The sequence below is a fragment of the Schistocerca gregaria genome, chromosome 5 (genome assembly GCF_023897955.1).
Source record: "Schistocerca gregaria isolate iqSchGreg1 chromosome 5, iqSchGreg1.2, whole genome shotgun sequence".
Lineage (NCBI taxonomy): Eukaryota > Metazoa > Arthropoda > Insecta > Orthoptera > Acrididae > Schistocerca > Schistocerca gregaria.
The window spans coordinates 474968185-474990256 of NC_064924.1; the positions used below are offsets into that span (position 1 = coordinate 474968185).

The 22072-nt window shown below is 43.4% G+C and overlaps 1 protein-coding gene across 1 annotated transcript in view; it reads left to right on the forward strand.

Annotated features, from left to right (window-relative positions):
• Positions 1-22072, forward strand: part of LOC126272683 (cytochrome P450 6k1-like) — a 112370-nt gene that overhangs the window by 51326 nt on the left and 38972 nt on the right. The window contains exons 3-4 of the mRNA XM_049975700.1: positions 6638-6876; positions 13279-13541. Coding sequence (XP_049831657.1) covers positions 6638-6876; positions 13279-13541 — 502 coding nt within the window. The remainder of the gene's footprint in view (positions 1-6637; positions 6877-13278; positions 13542-22072) is intronic.

Below are 22072 nucleotides of genomic sequence, written 5' to 3' on the forward strand. Positions count from 1 at the left end.
TGGGGTCTGATCCAACCCCACCTTACCGTTTATTTCAGGAAACTTCACCTTACCGTTAGAGGGTTAAATTGTTTTTCAAGTTTCAGTGTAAGAAAGGCGAGACTAGTTAGTAGAAGTCTCGATTTGCGCTTCAAAGCATTCCATCGTTTCTGCAAGAGAAGGCATTCGATTACGGAGTACGTGTCTCATTGCTTTGTGGGTCTCTCTTCCTTCAATACTTTTAGTTAGGCAGTCTACCAGGGTGTGCACAGCTTTTCCAAAGTATTCTACATGGGCTCATTGGGTTCACACCAAGAGACTTCGTTATGAAACAGCTAATCTCACTCCCTTCAAGGGTTTACCGAATCATGGTCCAACAGTCCCGTAGCTATATGTCGGAGCATTGCCTTCCTTAATACGCTGGTCTTCAAAGGCTTGCTAATGACAAACGAAGCGGAGGACCAAATCTGCTAGACGGTGTGCAGTATCGTTGCCTTTGAACGTCGAAAGCAAACGTAACACGTGCACAGTTTCATCTCTCATAACTATAGCCCACGAGGACGTTCTATGAGCAAGTGGGTTAGCCACACAAAGCAGACGATCATTCTGTTGTGCTCGATATTTCACGTCGTTTCTGTGAGATATACTAACGCTGCTAAGTTCATCTTTGGTACATTGGTGCAAAAGGAGACACAAAATCACTATGTTACAAAATTCGTGGAATTAGTGCCTTTATTTACTTATATTTGCTCATATAAGCCGACTTCACCTATTACTTTTCTCTAAGAGTATGATCACGTGCGTCAGACAAAATCGTTTAGAAAACTAGGATCCAAAAACTTGACGTAAAATTTATACTTTTTTAGTGTTGATTTTATGAAAACTAGTGCAGCTGTTGTTATATTTTGTGCAGTTCTATAACATCATTTGTAAACATAACCTGTACTTTTCGTAATCGTGATATACTATGTAGTATTATATCTTCAACTACGGTCGCAGGTTCGAATCCTGCCTCGGGCATGGATGTGTGTGATGTCCTTAGGTTAGTTAGGTTTAAGTAGTTCTAAGTTCTAGGGGACTAATGACCACAGCAGTTGAGTCCCATAGTGCTCAGAGCCATTTGAACCATTTTTATATCTTCAGTAGTAAAGTTAACCTGTACTTTTCAGAAACTTTCTCGCTCAAAACCAACTGTTTCATTGTGTATTAGCGTGAAAAAAGATACGTTACCGAAAATTTTCAGATGCTTGCAAGATTTCCATAAGTTAGGGTGTTTTGTGTAGCCTATTTCGTACTGAATCGGCTTTTTTGATTTTCAGTTACTGTAAATACACCAGTGTGCAAAACAATAGAACGAAAGTAACTTTTGCTTGATGCAACTGGAAATTTGTAGTAAGGACTATGGGACCAAACTGCTGAGGTCATCGGTCCCTGGGCTTACGCACTACTTAATCTAACTTAAACTACGAGGGTAATCCCAAACGTACGGTCCATTTATTTAAAAGTACATAGACCTGCTTCTTTCTACAATGGTTTACATCAGTTTACAGCTTGAATATTTAACTATTTTCCGACATAATCACCATTTCTGTCGATGCAATTTTGTAGACGCTGTGGCAGTTTTTGTATGCCTATGTCATACCAGTTCGCCGCCATGCTGTTCAGAAAGTTATGAACTGGCGTGTTTGTTGCTTGGTCTCAGGTGTAACGTGGTATGCCCAGGTTTCGTCACCCAATGGAACTGAGTCCAGAAAGTTGTCCTGTTCGGCTGCAAGGCGGTGAAGAAATGCGAGGGAAGCATCAACTCGTTGCCGCATGTGGTCTTCAGTCAGCATGCGTGGCACCCATCTTGCTCACACCTTCCGATAGTTCAATGTTTCCATTAAAATTCTGTTAGCGGTGCTTCGGGAAACCTCAGGAACCAACGTGCATAGATCGTCCAGGGTAATCCGCCGATCTTCACGCATGCTTTGCTCAACCTTCAGCACTGTCTCCTCAGAAATTGACGGTCTCCCTCCCCTTTGTTCGTCGTGAATTTCGGTCCGACCAGCTTCAAACTCTCTACACTACTTACGCACATTTTTGACATCCATGCACGACTCACCATACACTTCCGTCAATAGGCGATGGATTTCAATCGGCGCAATGCCCTTTGCGTTCAAAAACCGAATAACTGCGCGCAATTCGCACTTGGCGGTAACATCCAACGGGAACTCCACTCTAAACGGCTGCCAAGCCAAGACAACGCCTCAGACACAGCACATGAAGTACTCTTCATAACAGTGTGACCAATTGCCACACAAACAGGGTTCTGTACTTATTAAAAAAATAGGATATCTTACTTTTCGGATTACCCTCGTAACTTACGCTAAGGACTACACACACACCCACGCCCGAGGAAGGACTCGAACCTCCGACAGGGGTTGCTTGATGTGCCACTGCCAAGTATCATAGCTCGATGAAACTTGATCCATACATAGAAAGAACTGTTACAGTATTCTATTTGGGAGCTGGATTCTGCATTGTCTGACACAGCCACTGGTCACGACAGGATCCATTACAGTAAGCTACGGTACCTCACAAGGCCCACCAAAGAAATTCTCCTCGCTCTTTTTAATGCCATTTGAGCGTCAGGTCACTCGTGGCGTGAGGCAGTTTTAATTCCTTTTTTTAAATCCTGGGAAAGACCGCACGAGCCCGAGTAGCTACCGTAGTGCTGCCCTCACTAATTATGGAAAAGACCTTGGAGAGGATAGTCAATCGCCGCCTTGTTTCGATGTTAGAATCCCGGCAACTCCTTAGTAGCTTTCAGTGTGGGTTCAGGAGGTTTCGCTCCACCTTCGATAACGTTGCCCTCCTGGAGGCGGCTATACAACAAGTTTTCCTACGCTTCTAGGTGTATTTTTTGACATCGAGAAGGCCTACGAAACCACTTGGAGGCGTCTCATCCTGAAGCAGCTTCACGAATGGGGTTCCTCTTTTTATTCAGTCTTCCTTCTCGCCACGACATTTTAGATACCGAATTAGTGACGTCCTCACTGACCGCTTAGAACAGGAGAACGGTGTTCCTCAGGATAGCGTTTTAAGTGTGACTGTCTTTGCCATCGCTATTAATAGCATCACCTCCATAGTGAAAAGTCCTGTCCAGTGTTCCTTGTTGTGGATGATTTCTCTTTGTTTTGCTCTTCTTCAAGCCTTGCAACGACAACGCGTCAATTGAAACTTACTCTTAGACGTTTCGATGACTGGACGCTGAAGAGTGGTTTTAAGTTTTCTACCGAGAAGTCCGTTTATGTTCTTTTTCACCGTTCTCGTTCGATTTTAACCTTTCCTGAGTTAAGGATAAGGGACACTGTCCTCGCTTTTAAAGACACGGTGAGATTTCTGGGGCTCATTTTCTATTCGATGCTTACGTGGTTAGATCATCTTAAAGACCTCAAACGACGGTCACTTAAGGCTTTAAGTATTTTAAAGTGTCTTAGTCACAGTACATGGGGAGGGGACAGGACGTGTCTGATCCAGTTTTACAGGGCGTTTGTGCGATCTCGGCTCGATTATGGGTGCACAGTGTATGGGTCTGCGACGCCTTCTTAGTTAAAGATGTTGGACGTTGAAGGGCTTCGGTTGGCCACTGGGGCATTCAGAACTAGCTCCATACCAAGCCTCAGCGCAGAGGCTGGTGAACCGCCACTTCATATGCGGCGGCGGCTACTTACGGTGCGCCAGGCGTAAAAAACTTTGTCCACGCCATACACATCTGTATACCATATCGTTGCTCAGCTTCCTCTGGCACGGCTATTTCATAACCGGCAACGAGCGACGCGGCCGTATGGGATTCGTACGCAGGATTGCCTCTCTGACATGAATATGGCTGGTCTTCATGTTTTCCGTCGCGGTTGGAGCAGATTTCCACCTTGGCTCCTCCGGAGACCCAGACTTATTTTAGATTTGATTAATTTTAAGAAAGATAGTACACCACATTTTACATTCCAATCTCAGTTTTTTAACATTTTAGATGCGCACCGCGGTTTTACCGTCGTTTACACTGATGGCTCCAAACAGGAGAATTTCATTGGCTGTTCTGTAGTGTTCCCTGATCATGTTACCCGGATTCGCCTCCCTGATGAATATACCGTTTTCGCAGCGGAGCTCCACGCAGTCCTGAAGGCACTGGAGCGGATGAATCGTGTTTGGGGCAATCGATTTCTCCTCTGCTCCGATTCTCTTAGTGCCTTACAATCATAGTAGAATCTGCACCCAACTGAGGAGATGGTCCAGCTGATATATGACCGACTGTACTTGCTCCAACGGCGGGGTAAGAAGGTGTCCTTCTGCTGGGTGCCTGGTCATGTAGGAATATGGGGCAATGAACAGGCCGATCGGGCTGCCAAGGAGGCCTGCAGAGAGCAGGATGTGGTCCAGTGTCCTATTCCCTTGCAGTCTGTCATCTCTGCACTCCACAGGAAGTGCATGGAGCTTTGGGAGAAAGAATGGCTGGCGGTGGCGGCCAAAAACTGCGGTTGGTGAAGTCAAAAACTCGGCCGTGGCGTTCCTCCTGCCAGTTGCTCAGGGGGGAAGAAGTGACCCTCACGCGTCTTCGGATTGGGCACTGTCCTCTCACACATAGCTTTCTATTACGGCGGTAGGATCCCCCGATTTGTGTTGCTTGTGGTGTGCACATCTCTGTCCGGCACATTTTAGCAGGCTGCATTTTATCCCGTGATGCAAGGGCAGAAGCACAAGTTGAAGGGGATCTGCTCAGTGTTTTAGCTAATGATGAGACGTGTGTGTCTAGGGTTTTAAAGTTTTGTGATGTGTCTGGACTCTGGTCTAAACTTTTAGGCTGGAGGTTTCAGTGTATTGCACAGTGGCTGGCTCCTCCCCTTCTCCTTGCGATCAGACAGCCACTACCATCTGGTATATTGCTTTAGCCCCCTACACCACTTTCTTCCTGAGTTGTCTATGTTTTACTGCTGGCGGCATGCTTCGTCCTACGCTTCGGTGTGGGTAGGCACATAATTTTCCAAGCTTGTTTCCTGTGTCTTACGTTCTGTTTACTCTTATTGTTCTGAGTATTTTCTTGACACCCGTCTCAATCTGTTACTGAGCGGGTGCTGAAGCCCTTAAAACCCTCTCCATCCATCCATCCATTCATCACATGTACATAAGGTAACTTCATCCGCATATATACTCCGCTAGGCACCAAGCGGTATGTGGCGGAGGGCACAATTCGGGCCAAAGTCATATTTCCCCTGCCCCCCCCCCCCCCCTATGTTCCACTCGCGGATTGCACGAGTGAAAAACGACAGCCTGAACGCCTCAGTAAGAGCTCTAATTTCCCTTAACTTTGAATGGTGATCATTGCGCGATTTGAAAGTTGGTGGTAATAATATATGCTCTACATCCTCGGCGATGATCGGATTTCGGAGTTTAGTGAGCAGCCCCTTCCGTTTAGCGCGTCGTCTATCTGCAAGTGTATCCCATTTCAAACTTTCTATGAGATTTGTAACGCTCTCACGATGGCTAAATGTACCAGTCACGAATCTTGCTGCTCTTCTTTGGACCTTTTCAATCTCTTGAATGATGTTGCATGTGGATGTGCTGCGATTTGTCTCTCCACGTGCCCGACGGGGTTTAAGTCGTGGAAACGGCCAGGACAGTCCATTCGCCGAATATCCCCTGGTTCCAAGAGCCCGTCCACCTGCGCTGTTCGATGCGGTAGCGCATTCTCATCCATAAAAATGCAGTCAGTTTTGAATGCAACCCCGAAAAGACGCGCATGAGGAAAAGTAAAGTGCCACATTAACGGTAAACGGCGAGTATCCGTGTTCAAACATTACGAACTCAATACGTCCATGCAACATATGCCTCAATACACTGTAACATCTGTACCACCAGACGGTCATGATTGGCAAAAGCTGACCCTTATGTAGCGAGAGATGGGATAACGTAATGCATCCAAGAACATTATCTAAATGTTGTATTGGTGGTCCACGTGTTATGATGTGGGGAGACAAACATTGCATGGGGTACTGAGCTCTAGATCTTTGTACACAGTACACTCACAAGGCAACGTTGTTATAACACTGTGCTCCTTCCGTATGTGCGTCTTTTCAGGGACGCATTCGACCATGATGTCATTTTGATAGATGGCAATGCGCTGCCGCATCGAACAGCGGAGGTTCAAAACAATGGCCCCAAGCACTATGAGACGTAACAATGAAGTCATCAGTCCCCTATACTTAGAAATACTAAAACCTAACTAACCTAAGGACATCACACACATCCTTGCCCGAAGCAGGATTCAAACCTGCGACCGTAGCAGTCGCGCGGTTCCGGACTGAAATGCCTAGAACCGCTCGGCCACCGCGGCCGGAAAAGGACAATACTCCAGTGGAATTTGTTGCTGGGCATGAACTAAATGAGCTATATTTATTAATAGAGCCATACATCGTTAAGCGCCATACAATTGGTACGTCGAAAAGTGAGAAGCACATGCCATTGCTCACTGAATTATAGCGCACGTCTACTATATGACACGGACGAAAAGGCCCAACTCCATCTGCAGCAATGGCTACCATTACTAGGTTATTTGGATATTTTAATAATTCAGCTCCTGCTACTATCATGCACTTTGTAGATTAATTTCTCTTTGCAGGAGAGCGTTATGTTGGACATTTCGGATTCAGTCGACCGATTCTTCTAATTCGTGATCCAGAGATCATACGCCACATCCTTGTGAAGGATTTCTCGACGTTTCACGACCGAGGAGTCGTATTTGACGATGAAGAGCCACTAAACAATCATTTGTTTGCCCTCACTGGACAACAGTGGCGACAACTGAGGGTTAAATTGAGTCCTACATTCACGTCTGGCAAACTGAAGGGTATGTTTAAGGTGAGTATGTACATGTCTTACATTTATCTGAATTCGAAATACTTCAATCTAAAATCTCTCATGAAGATGTGTCATATCTCTTCCTCCAGATACATTGTAAAACTGCATTTCTTCAAACCTGAAGTTCTTTAAGTACCTTTTGGCAATCGATATACGTATTTGTTGGAAGGCTAATATCATTTAGAACATAATGAGGAATTAAACATTTGATAGAGTGGCTGTAGCATTGTGTATACTTTCTGCATATCACCTTTAGAAACGCTAAAATTTCTTAAGTCGGTGGTTGATATATATTAGTTTGAAACATAGTATAGGCGTACATATCGTGTAACGCTATGATTTTGCTCTTTTCTTCAATTACAATTTTTATAAAGCTTTCTCATAATAAGTCTGACAAACTTAACAAAAAATCTGGCAAATTTGGACTGCTTTCGTTGAAATCAACACTCCAGTTGCCAATTATGTTGTAGTCTGGTTACACAGTCGGTTTCGACTCAGTTACGTGCAATGATCAAGTATTTTATATGTTTGTGCCTAGAATATTACGATCATATTTTAAAATATATAAGTTTTAGAAGACATGCGTCGTTGACAGCTGAGGCAAAGTTTTCATGACGTAAAGCTTCGGAGTTTACTACCGCAAAATACTTCTGAAACCTATATTTATTTAAATATTCTACAGATCGATAGTCGCTATAAATTTCTTTACGTGCCTCCATAAAGGCGGAATAGTAACGAAATTTGGAATAATATTCTTGTTGTGATTCTTGAGTTTCTCCCGGCTTATTTGATAATCAAAATATCCACGAGTGTACTGCCGGTCTATAGTGTCCAACGGGCACAATATTTCGGCGATCAAACATGTCGCCATCATCAGGTGAACTGACGGACTGAGCTCCTGTGAACGTGCCGGCACGGAGATCCGTACGCTACGGCTGCTCAGAGGGAACTGGGTTCTGTCGCGGCGGCGGCCGATTTAAATACCCTCCGCCCGCGGCGCGCTCCCTCCGCCGTCCGCGCCCCGCGCCACGGTGGCGCGGTGGAACAGATTGCGACGGCGTCTGAGATGAATTCGGTGTGATGGCTCTGTCCGCCGTGGTCGTCACAACTATAGGTTTGCTCGATTTACTCTGGATTAACCCAATCGCTGGTTCCCAAGCCTTGCTAAGATTATAGCCACACTCACGGTTTATGAGGTCTTCATTGGTGCGAATTTCGATGGCCTCTCTAACAACGCTGTCCCAGTATCTCGACGTCTGTACCAGAATCCTCGCGCGGTCATACTCCATAGCGTGATTTTCCGACAAACAATGTTCAGCGACCGCCGACTTGCTCGGATACATCAGTCGAGTGTGCCTCTGCTGTTCACGGCATCGATCCTCGACGGTACGCATCGTCTGACCAATATACGACTTGCCACATTGACACGGAATCTGGTACACGCCGACCTTCCTCAAACCGAGGTCATCTTTGGCGCTCACCACCAGTGCACGAGTTTTATTCGGAGGACAAAACACAGTTCCGACCCGGTGTTTCTTCAGAATGCGGGCGATTTTTCCCCGAGAGTGCGCCTGTGTATGGAATAAATGCAGTGCCTACCTGCTCCCTCGTGACTTCATCCATCTCAACAGGTTGTGCTGCAGTGGTTGGGCGGAGAGCACGTCGAATCTGCCACTCTGAGTACCCATTTTTTCGAAATACAGTTCTCAGATGTTCCAATTCCTGGGGTAGATGTTCCAAGTCCTCTCCATTTGGCTCGGTCCTCCCACCACTTTTCTTCCTCCACTTGCTGCCAGGTCACACCTCTCCTTTCAACAGATATTCTCACTCCCATTTTCTACCGTGTTCTTGGGCGCCCTCTAGGTCTTTTCCCATCCATCTTTAGTTTTTCCATAATTTTGGGGAGTCTCTGCCCATGCATCCTCTTAACATGCCCATACCATCTTAATCTCTTTCTTTCAATTTCTTCTCTCATACTTTCTTGTTGGAGGTCCTTTTTAATCTCTACATTCCTTATTCTGTACATTCTTGTTTTTCCCTTAACTGCTCTGAGAAATTTCATTTCACCTGCTTGCAGTCTGCTCCAGTCCCTTTCTGTCATTGTCCATGTTTCTCCACTTCATTCTTTTTCTACATCACAGAAAACTTCTTTTGGAAATTTTTGTGTTATTAATTCTCTGTACTTCTCAGCACATTCACTCTCCTTCAATTTCCAATCCCGTAACCTCATCACTTTCTTCTATTTTCTATTTTTCACACACTGATTCATTTTCCATTGTCTCTCCAGTAATCTATGGTCTCCATCTGCACTCACACTTGGAATTACCTTCACATTTGTTACTTTCTCTCCCCATTCCCTATCTACTAGAATATAATCTATTACACTCTTCGTTCTTCCATTCCAACTGTATCTGGTGATAACATGACTTTCTCTCTTTATAAACCGGCTGTTTGCTATTTTAATTCCATTCCTTTGGCACAAATCCAGGAGTCTTTCCCCTTCTTCATTTCTGCCTCCATATCCAAAACATCCCAATACTTGCTCAAATCCCTTTCTATCTTTGCCTACCTGTGCATTAAAATCTCCCATCACAATATTAGCATTCTCTATATGGTTTTCTAACACATTTTCAAAGTCCATCTTCTCTTCTTCGCTACATCCCACTTTAGGTGCATAAATCTGGATTACTTTTAGTGTTTCTTTTGGAATTTCAGGTTTAAGAGTATGATCCTGCCTTATATATATCTCACATTTACAATACAGGTTTGTACATTCTTATTCACCAACACTGCCACACCATTTCTTCCAGACCTGTTATTCCCACTCCAGTACAGTTTTCCTCCTCCTCTCAAATTCTTCTCACCTCTTCCCTTCCACTTTGTTTCACTTAAACCCCATATATCTAACTTCCTCTCTGTTAGTACATCTGTCATTTCTTCCATTTTTCCATTGAGGGTTAATATATTAAGGGTGCCAATATTTAGGTTATTTAGTGCTGTAAGCACTATGAGACTTAATATCTGAGGTCATCAGTCCCCTAGACTTAGAACTACTTAAACCGAACTAACCTAAGTACATCACACACATTCATGCCTGAAGCAGGATTCGAACCTGCGTCTGGACTTCAGGACTGAAGCGCCTAGAACCGCCCGGCCATAGCGGCCAGCTCCCACTCATCAGGCAATAGTGCTGATGCTTGTAGTCGGCTTAGCTGTCAGAGACTGTGTTCATATGTGTGTGAGTTGCATTTGTGTGTGTGTGTGTGTGTGTTGGTTTGTCTGTGGCCTATTTTTGACAAAGACCTTGCTGGCCAAAAGCTTATTTTGTGACAGTCTTCTTGTTGTGCCTACCTGCCATTCAGCATCTATGCTATACGGTGAGTAGGAAGTATCCTTTTCATAATATTGTTTAAATGGTATATTATACTTGTTAATGTCTGAAGTTGATCACCCACAAGTTTTGTTTCATTAATTAAATCGACCTTAACTAAGCGTCTGATTAAATTGCCTATCACTGATAATTCCATAGGTAATCAAATACATTTATAGCTCAGTCGAAGTATATAAATGAGCACTTTAATGTGAAGGCTCGATTTAATTTGCAGACATTTAATTTCAGTTTTTATTATATATTTAGTGAAATTCAGTTACAGAAACCTTCTGAGCTCTCTAACTAATTACACATATCACTTTCATACACCATCTACGTATAAGCTGAAACGTCTCTCCTTCTTCTTTAAGATGATTCATCATCCTCCTACCCTAAGTACCATGGCGTCTGCTGCACGTGCACAAGCGTAGATAAAGCCAAGAGGTGGTTATACTTAATGTGCAGTTACTCATAGAGGACCAAAGTGGGGTGTAATTATTGTGTGGGAGAGAAACGTGATAGACATGGTAATGTATTGAAGAAAAACAGATTGGAAAAAAATTATTTCCAATTTTGACTACCAGGTGCAAATCTGGTGTTGTACAGCATATCCTCAGTGTCTCCTGTGCTGATATTAAACAAACTGTGGACGTGGCAGCAATAATAAATTCAGCATTATGCCTCTTTTACCCACATCTTGTCCCTATCCATTACATACAGAAACATTTCTATAAATCTTTCTTGCACTCACAGCGCCAGATTTTCCTTGCTGGCCAAAATTGGAACTAATTTTTTTTCTACGTAAAATAGTTCCTCATTAATGTTTAGGCATATCTACCAAGGTTATCTGCCATACGATAACTGCAGCCCACACTCGACCTCTGTGGGTTGCTGCACTTTAACTACAACCACCCGGTGTATAGTCCTTTTTGTAAGCTGGCGGGCAGACATGATGTTACGTCAGGGCCCTTGTGAAGTTTAGCAGATTCTGATGCTCTCAGTGCCTCATCTTGCAGGGCCTTCCACGTCTCCCTGTGAGCCGTCAGTGACGTGCTAGCCAGCCCCTGCGCTACAGCGCGTATGAACCAAGTACAGCACACGATCAGAACCAGTCACCCCTATTCTCTGCCCACATCTCGTGGTCGTGCGGTAGCGTTCTCGCTTCCCACACCCGGGTTCCCGGGTTCGATTCCCGGCGGGGTCAGGGACTTTCTCTACCTCGTGATGGCTGGGTGTTGTGTGATGTCCTTAGGTTAGTTAGGTTTAAGTAGTTCTAAGTTCTAGGGGACAGATGACCATAGATGTTAAGTCTCATAGTGCTCAGAGCCATTTGAACCATTTTGAACCCTATTCTCTTTATAATATGTCGTGCCACAGTCTACAAGCCAGGTGTGGTGCTACTGCCTACGCCCCACCCCAGTAAATTGATAGACTGATTTTCAACAAGGTACCCTTATGAATGAGTGCCTCTAAGAGGAGAAAGATATTTTAGTAGCTCGACATACCCCCTTTCACACGGAGAATATCACAGGACTGTGGGCAATATAGATAGAATACTCACGCCGCAAAGCGTCTGCAACTGATGCCTCTCAAGACATAACCAAAATAAAACATGATTAGTAGTGCCAAGAAGCGTCAGAGAGCGTTATCACCCGTAGACGTTTGATTCAAAGACGTTGAAACGCCCTGTATAAACTTTCTTATTCTTATGCTAAGTATGTTAATAATAGACAGTCACTTTTCACTGACGTGAATTTTATAGGGTACATAATTGGAATTAATTTTCCCGCAGAACGCTGCCATCTTTGGGCCAAACAGATGGAAGTCGAAATGTGTGAGATCCGAGCTCCAGGGTGAAGTTTTTTTAACTCTTCTCTTTTTTTGTGGTGCCTAACACGCTGAAGACGTTTCTTCAGTTTCCTGAGGATAGCATAATACATCTCCGAGATGATCGTTGCACTATGATGGAGGACATCTAACCGAATAACACCTTCAGAGTCCCAGGAGACCGTCAGCATGACTTTACCAGCTGAGGGTGAGATTTTGAACCTTTTCATCAAAGCAGAGGTGGTGTGGCACAACTAGATAGATTGCTATTCTGTTTCTGGTGCAAAGTGATGAACCCATATTTTATCACTTGTGATGATGCTGGACAAAAAATTTTCAGTCACCTCGTAATGCGCAAGCAGTTTCGCACTGATGATCCATCGTTGTTCTTTATAGTCTTCTGGTAGGAACCCAGAGGTCACACTCCTTTGAATACCTCAGCTGGTGGTCGAGCGTGTCAGTGCTGCCAACAGGGACGCTGAGCTGAGTAGCCTGGTGTTTCATCGTAATCCGCCGATGACCGCACGTTCCAACATTGGAGGCGTTACAATTGTGTACAGCCGGCCCACACGTGGGAGACCGGACAGGTTTTCTCCACTTTGTGCGATGATGACGGACGCTTCACCCAACGAGTCACTGTGTTTTTGTTCACTGACAGGCCTCCGTAGACATTTTGCAAGCGGTACAAATATTTTCGATGCTCTGGTTTCTCTTGAAAGAAACTGGATGATTGCTCTCTGCTTGGAAAGGACCTCCATTGCAGACGCCACTTTGAAGGCTACGTGTAGCGCCGCTAATTGTCAGATTGTCATGAAACTGCAGGGCCTGAACCGGGAATATTCCACAGATTCCCTCAATAAATGCCGCATTTATTCAAGCGAAACTGGACGCGAAAAAAATGTGTTGTATTACTTCTTAAACGCCTCCGTATTACTGTATACGTGCCAGCATGAAGGTTTTCTTCGTTGGTATCCGTACTCAGGACGTCCGATTACGGCGTTTTAGGAACACACCTTACTTCCATTGTTCTCTGTGTTTTCAAACTGTATTGTTTGATACAGTATATTGATATATTGGTTTCTGTACATAGAAAAGGAAATAGTTCGTTTTGAAGCTCCAGGATTGATGTTCTGATTTGGCGACGGCGCTCCGCGAAACTCTTAAGCAGTGGTGTTAACAGCATCGCAAACTGTGGTTGCCGGCAGACGCTGTCGGAGTGCGGCCGCGAGATGGCAGACGTTCTGGAGGCGGTGGCCGAGCGCGGCGACACTGTGGAAGTGCGGGAACTGGCAGCGAGGTACGCCACTGACGTCATCGCGTCTGTCGCCTTCGGCATCGAGTGCAACTGCCAGCGAAACCCCGATAACGAGTTCCGCCAGTGGGGGCGCAAGATCTTCCAGCCCACCATAAGGTCGGGCATCAGCATCATCCTCTCTTTCATCAGTCCCACACTCACCAGACTTTTAAGGTAATTACGGGTGCTCTAGGAGCCTGTGACTGTGTGTTAATCAAATACACTGTAAGTTAAAACAGAAACCAGAATGAGATTTTCACTCTGCAGCGGAGTGTGCGCTGATATGAAACTTCCTGGCAGATTAAAACTGTGTGCCGGACCGAAACTCGAACTCGGGACCTTTGCCTTCCACGGGCAAGTGCTCTACCATCTTAGCTACCGAAGTACGACTCACGCCCGACCCTCACAGCTTTACTTCTGCCCTTATCTCGTCTCCTACCTTCCAAAATTTACAGAAGCTCTCCTGCGCAGGTTCGCAGGAGAGCTTCTGGAAAGTCGTTCCAGCCGCACTCGCGAGTGGCCGCTGTTAACTGTTGCGCTGCACTTAAGTGTTTACATCGCTGTACTAGTGCTTCGCCGGGTGCCATCCGTCCGTTAATCTCAGTGTTCGTTCCTATTCCTTGTGATCTGATCGCTCTTTCTGGTCTTGCTGCTGCTACTTGGAATTTCGGTTGTTCAACCGAAATTGCTTCGCTGGATTAACCATGGCTACAAACCTCAGGAAGAATACTCTGGTATTTGCTTTTGACAAGGAATCCCGTTCTGTTCAGCCGACATCCCTGGAAATAAAGTATTACTATTCCATTTTGAGAGATCTATATGATCAAGTCTCAGCAGCTTCCTCACTTCGGATAGCAGACATCAAAAAAGTCTAAGCCAAGTTACTTAATATCAAGAGAAGTCAAATGGAAGGGTTGAAAATAAAATCGAAGGCAAATTCGGGGTCATAAGATGAAGCTACTTCCCTATATCATTTAGTGAAGCATACAAAAAACGGGAGAAGGACTTTTATTGATTAAATTCGAACAAAACACGGTACAATTCTTAGAACCCAGCAGGATATCATGGACGAAATTTGTCGCTCTTATTGCGAGCTATATTCTGTACATCTAAGTAGTGATGATTCCTTGGAAGAATTCCTTGACATCCTAGCCCCACAGCTGACAGAAGATAACAACGAACATTTTCTCGAGGTTGTCAGTGAAGAAGACGTGTATCAGACTCTGTGCGCCTCACCACCAAAAACATCCCCAGGACCGGATGGTCTGCCAGCAGTTTTACATTCGTTACTGGCCAATAGTAGGTGCGAAAATCACGGATATTGTAAATGAGGTTATTCAGGGTAAAATTATTCTGGCTGAGTTTAAGGAGAGTAAAATTGTTCTGGCGCCAAAAAATAATGGGAACAAAGATTTAAATAATTTTCGTCCAATTTCACTGCTGAATTCTGATTATAAATTAATAGCTAGAATAATAAACAAGAGAACACGATAGGGTCACAGAACATAGCAACTGGAATAAATGCTAAAATAGCGGTGAATTGTCAACAATCCAGGCCGATGCAAATACAACGAGGTGTTCCTCAAGGAAGTCCTCTGTCCATTTCGCTCTTCGCCATTTCGCTGGAACCTTTCCTCCGATATGTCCATGCTAGATCAAAAGGCTTAACATTATCAGGAAGTAAAACAGTTATAAGGGCCTATGCTGACGATATAGGGGCCATTATAAGGAATAATGACGAGGTAACCACGCTAGCAATAGTGATTGACTCGTACTGTAGAGCATCTGGAGCCAACGCAAACGAAAAAAAAGTAAGATGTTAGATCTCAGAGGTTTTAATAATATCAACGTCGAGTGGGTAAAATTAGTCCGACAACATAAAACACTTGGGATCACCCTGACAGCATTCCCTATGAAAATGGCGGCTTTAAATTGGAAAGTTGCAGCAGATGAAGTGCAAGGATCCATTGTAGAGAATTTCGCTCGTTATATGAACCAAGTTCAAAGAACACAGTATATCAACTCATGTATCTTTGCTAAGCCTTATTACACTGCCCAACTGTTTCCAATACCGAGAATGATAGCAAGGAGGATAATGTCCAAAATCACCAACTTTTTGTGGAGAGTTGAAGTGCTCAGAGTACCTGCTGAAGTAGCCACTTTAGATCCTAAAAATGGTGGACTAGGATTAACTGATATAACGGATAAAGCCTTTGCTCTTCTTATCAAAAGGCAAGTTAATTTAATAAGAGACTCGCGAGAAAGCATAACCAACCAGCTTTTCGAGATCATTAAACCTCCAAGCCTGTTTCCCCCGATTGACGTACAGAATATCAACAGTCGCTTACAGTACGTGAGGATTTTCTATGTTGAGTTTAGTTGTGTCAGTGTCCAACTCAGGCAGTCCCGACACTTAACATCGAGAGCCATAATGCGGGAACGACAGAAAAGCGAAAGAAGGAACAAAATAGAACGACAGTTTCCAAACATTGAGTGGACTGAGATTTGGAAAAACATTAGTTCTAATGTGCTCACGTCAAATATAAAAACGTCATGGTACAAGACAGTTAACAACATAGTTAGCACCAATGAAAGACTGCACGCAGTCGGACTCTGTGAAACAAATTTATGTCAACAATGCCATCTAGTTGACACAGTAATTCATAGATATACTTGCAGTGGTCACATGAATAGTTGGAAGTGGATCCGGGAGCAAATAGCTCTGATTACAAGAACATCTCCTGAGTATATATCGCTGTCATTGAAACACAAGCCTGAAGCACGCTATTTCCCAGTAGCAAAAAATAACACTCTGTACTGGTTGCTGGGAAATTTTGTTAACTACGTCCTTAACAAATTAGGATCCGATAGCATCATAGGAGCAAGGTACACATGCTGTGTGAGTTCCACAAAATTAGAAGGTATTCGAATCACAAGACAACGTTCGGTAATACATTAAAAATTGTATTTGAAAGAATGGGCATTGGTTAATATAAAAAAGAAGACTGTGTTGACAGTGATGTACTGTAGTTACCTTAAGGATACTATTTAAGATTTTACAGTGTATTTATGATGTGTGCTTTTTCTACTTCAGAGAGTAATTTTTGAGACTTATAAGCTAATGTACAGAAATTATGTGACATTGATATTGTGTGTCTAATAGTGTCAAAACACAAAACATTAAAGGTGCATTATTGCCTTATAGTAGAAATTTGGAAATAGACAGTTTTTATAGAAATGTCCTTATCGATTGGTTAAAAACATAAGATTCTATCTGATAAATGTAATATTCAATGGCTGGAATATTGCCCTGTTCATTTTTGCACTGTGATGTGTAAGTCAGTTTCACAGTGAAAGACTGATTATATAGATCTGATCACTTCAGATACTTAAGATTCAGTTAATGTCCAGAAAGTGTAGTTGGAAGTCTAGGCAACTTTATTATATATCTCCTTTCCGCCATTCTCAAGTATTTCAGAAATTGTCTCATAGGATTATTAAATTGTTTTTTATTTCAAATTATCCCACCAACTTGCTGATATCCATCATAAAGAACTAATTATGCTTCTGTAAAGATTGGAGCTCATGTAATTCAAAGTGCAGATTTTACTTCTTCAGGTTGAAGTTTGAATATCTTTAAAAAGTTTTTCTTGATGCTTAATTCATTCTGGTAATTTAGTCAATAACACAATCTTCTGTTGTCATTCCTTAACGTCAGCGTAATTGAAATGATCAAACCGTTTTGTTTAAATAACTTCATGTATGTATAACTTTGTATGTATTTGGAATGTGTAACATCGTTTTTTCAAATGTTTTTATAAAAAAAGATGGTAGAGCACTTGCCCGCGAAAGGCAAAGGTCCTGAGTTCTAGTCTCGGTCGAGCACACAGTTTTAATCTGCCAGGAAGTTTCATAAAACAGTAAAAACTTTGAGGTTCGCCGATGACATTGTAATTCTGTCAGAGACAGCAAAGGACCTGGAAGAGCAGTTGAACGGAATGGATAGTGTCTTGAAAGGATGGTATAAGATGAACATCAACAAAAGCAAAACGAGAATAATGGAATGTAGTCAAATTAAATCGGGTGATGCTGAGGGAGTTAGATTAGGAAATGAGACACTTAAAGTAGTAAAGGAGTTTTGCTATTTGGGGAGCAAAATAACTGATGATGGTCGAAGTAGAGAGGATATAAAATGTAGACTGGCAATGGCAAGGAAAGCATTTCTGAAGAAGAGAAATTTGTTACCATCTAGTATAGATTTAAGTGTCAGGAAGACGTTTCTGAAAGTATTTGTATGGAGTGTAGCCATGTATGGAAGTGAAATATGGATGATAAATAGTTTGGACAAGAAGAGAATAGAAGCTTTTGAAATGTGGTGCTACAGAAGAATGCTGAAGATTAGATGGGTAGATCACATAACTAATGAGGAGGTATCGAATATAATTGGGGAGAAGAGGAGTTTGTGGCACAACTTGACAAAAAGAAGGGACCAGTTGGTAGGACATGTTTTGAGGCATCAAGGGATCACACATTTAGCTTTGGAGGGCAGCGTGGAGGGTAAAAATCGTAGAGGGAGACCAAGAGATGAATACACTAAGCAGATTCGGAAGGATGTAGGTTGCAGTAGGTACTGGGAGATGAAGAAGCTTGCACAAGATAGAGTAGCTTGGAGAGCTGCATCAAACCAGTCTCAGGACTGAAGACCACAACAACAACAACAATCCAACAAATAGTTGAACAGCTGGGTCCAAACGCTAATCTGATATGAGAAGGTTGGCACATGAGAGGAATTTGCAGTGAGCCGTATCAAACCAGTCACAAGACTGACCTTAACCCAAAAAAAAAAGCATTATGCTACGTATTGGCCGTTACTTCAGTGTGACAAGAAGATAGTAAGCATTTAATTTATCGCCTTGAGTGTTAATTACACGGCAGGTTACTTACAAAAATTAATTTCTTTACGTACTGCCGTAGTATGAACAATTTGCAGATTCCAGTAATACAATCAAAAGAAAACCTTCAGTGTTCGTACTGCTACTATTGTCTAGATTCAATAATCAGCTTTCGATCATCTTCGCCCTTCTGCTACACTATGATCCAATTAATTTATTAATTTATTATTATTATTATTATCCCTGTCGAAATTTTAAATTGAATACAACCTCTACTCCTGTTCTCTAAAAAGCGTAGCGAGCAGTTAATTGAACTATAGTAACGTTCAGCATGCACGTTGCTGTATAGGGGTTTGTCTCCTATATCTATAGCTATTAACATCGTATTTTATGTGCAGAAAAGGTTTTGTGTCTTATTGGAATGAATGTAGAAACAAAAAACATGCAATTCTTGTGCATGTTTTCATGGTGCAGCGAGTGCCAAATTACGTGCACCCACATAAATCCCACTTCTTCTTATAATATTTGGGTCATGTACCGTTCGGCCGGAAGACTCACTTTGAAGATGGCCGAACGGCACACGATCGAAATGCTAGGAGAAGTGGAATTTATGCGGCTGCACGCCAGAAACTTAATGGAGCAAAACCATTTTTGCGTAATGTTTCGAGTATAATTCTCATTCCCGGCTCCTCGAAGTATCCGGAAAAATGACGTGCTGTATTTCATTCGCGACAGTGCTGTACCGCACTTTGATTACATCTGCGATTTTCCGCCGCCACTTTTTGTGCTTTCCGGGGTACAAACTGTTATTCGAATTTTGGAGAGTGTCTGGGGATAGGCAAAGCCAAGGCAGTCGTTACTGAGATGTGATTTTGTCAATATATCTGTGTCGGGTCAAATTTAGTCGAACTGAATATGCAAAACAACGAGCAAAGCTAAATACGTAAGTTTCAGGTTTGGCTGTACTTTTTAAATTTATTGTGATTAGAGTAGTTATGTTTTTATACCGAGAATGTTGACGCTAGGGTCTGAACTTTTCATGGCATACAAAGGATGGGGCTCCAAATAAATCTGATATTCTGAAACCAGTATACATCATGCGCCCATTGATATACCCACATTCCTAGTAAAAGCAATGAACCTGTTTGTTTGTTGCTGACAGATAAGTAGCGAGAGACTGTTTGTGGTGGGGAAAAACTAAGAACACACAACACAGTTGATTCGTAACTACAATTTCTCCCTGTGCCACGAGTTTACTTGATCTGGTTCTTGTTGTGTAGTGAGGGCAGTAAAGTTAATATTTTTGTAGCATGTTTTACTGAGGAGGGAGGCAGAGAGTTTTACAATTATCCTTGTCTCCTGTTCTACACTACGGAAATAGAAAGTGTTACACAATGAAGCACTATCCTATATTTATCAAATTTTGTGATGTTAATCACGTAACAAGTATTAAACAGTTCAACATTAATTCCATTCGGAACTGATGATCAATGCCAGTTGGTTGGATGGTTGATTTGGGGGAGGGATCAAAAACCGAGGTCATCGGTCCCATCGAGTTAGGGAAGGTACTCGGCCATGCCCTTTCGAAGGAACCATCTCGACACTTGACTGAAGCGGTGTAGGGAAATCACGGAAAACCTATATCAGTATGGCCGGACGCGGGTTTGAACCGTCGTCTTCCTAAATGCAAGTCCAGTGTTCTAGACATTGCGCCACCTCGCTAGGTATCAACATCAGTACGAAGTGTGTTCCAAACGAGCACGAATACACAATGAATATTGAGGCAGGAAAGCAAATATCTCAGACTCTGACGAATTTTTTAACAACGTCTGAACCACATGCTGACTGAGCTCTTGAAGATGGCAGGCTGTGCGTTGGTACGCAAGTATACGTCTTCCCATCACATACCACACTTTTCTGTATGCATGGGTGATAGACCAGTTTATAGAGCAAGCTGGTCCAGGGTTTGTGCGTTCCTCAAGTAATGTGTGTTTAGCCACTTACATTACCGGGTACTTAGCCATTTATTGTTACAGATACTACGTCGTTTATAACATATAGGTGGTGATTCATTTGGTTAGCCAAAGATAAGCAGTGAGCTACAGACAATCTACACTGCTGGCCACCCAACATACACCATTCTGAAGGAAGTATCGAATTCAGGTGAAATTTGCACATGACGGGCGCTAGTAGTAGCTTTGTATAAAGGGAGGACAGACGGCCATGTGGACGTAATGTAACTGTTATTTCGTGCGGTTGTTTTACATAAGCACCTTCAGTATCCCACACAGACGCCAACGAGCGTCTTTCGAGCACGCTTCGGATTTCGACCGAAGGAGAACAGTTACCTCTAGGTGTTGCGGATTATCCTTCAGCGAAATCGGTGATCGTATCGGACGGAACCAAGCAACGAAGATGCGGTTCTGTAATCACTGGATGCAGGAGGGAACGACGGACCGACGGGACCGATTCAACCTACATCGGTGCACCACTGCATTTGATAACAGGAATATTACGCAAATGGCAGTCATGGATCGCTCTGCCACATTACGAACCATATCACAGCAAATTCGATCTCTTGCGCAACAAGCCGTGTCCGTGCGTACCATTTGACGTCGTTTGCAGCAGCTGAGTGGACTGTCCGGAAGACGTCCATTGCTGTGTTTACCACCTGAGTCAACATCACAGGCGCTTGCGCTGGCAGTGGTGCGATGAATCATGGACATGAACAACCAAATGGAACGGCATTGTTTTTACCGACGAATCCCGCTCCTGCCTGCCTGATTCATGCACTATGGTTTGGGATAGTATTGGATTCCACCCCTTGTACCCATTGCTGGTACACTAAAAAGCCAGCGTTACATCTCTGAATTGTTCGAGCCTGATCTCCTCCCATACTTTCGAAACTTGCCGACGGCCAGATTGCAATGCACTATCACACGTGGTATGCAATGTTCAAGATTTCTTCGTCGCCCTTCGTGTTCAATAGCTGCCATAGTCTCCCTCTTCGCCTACAGAAAGCGTCACGGAATACACCACCCACTGCTAAACCAGATCAACTTTGGCACTATGGGGAAGCAGCATCGACTGCAGTATCCCATCAACACAGCCGAAGGCTGTGCGTTGCCGAGGCGCGTAGCAACGGGTATAGCCAGCAACGTAGGCAATACGAAATACTAACTTCATTATCCCCCATGCTTCACTATGTGTTCAGTCATGTGATCCCCCAAATCAGTTTGACTGTGATATCTCAGGTCCTTCTTGGTGTTGGTGTTGGATGGTCAGCAGTGTATCTTTATTCTGACAGTTGTTTTGCATTATAGTTACAAATGGCATTTACAGCTGTTGATCACTTTTAGTTATTTGACATCAGTCAAATCTATTGTACCAATTTTATAAAATTAACATAATTGTTCCTAGTTACAGTTGCTACATGAAGCGTACTTTTGACTTTGTGTGCATTCACCAACCAATCATTTCACTACAACAGATGTACACAACTGTGTATACTTTTCTTCTGCCGGCCGGTGTGGCCGAGCGGTTCTAGGCGCTTCAGTCTGGAACCGCGCGACCGCTATGGCCGCAGATTAGAATCCTGCATTGGGCATGGATGTGTGTGATGTCCTTAGGTTTAAGTAGTTCTAAGTTCTAGGGGACTGATGACCTCAGAAGTTAAGTCCCATAGTGCTATTTGACGAGACAGGGGAGGCCTTGGAAAGAAGTCAGAGAAACTTTTTGCACCGTTTAGCACTTTACACTGGTGCGTCAAGAGCATCAACTCACAGAGCTGTGGACAAACTGAAATTGAAACCC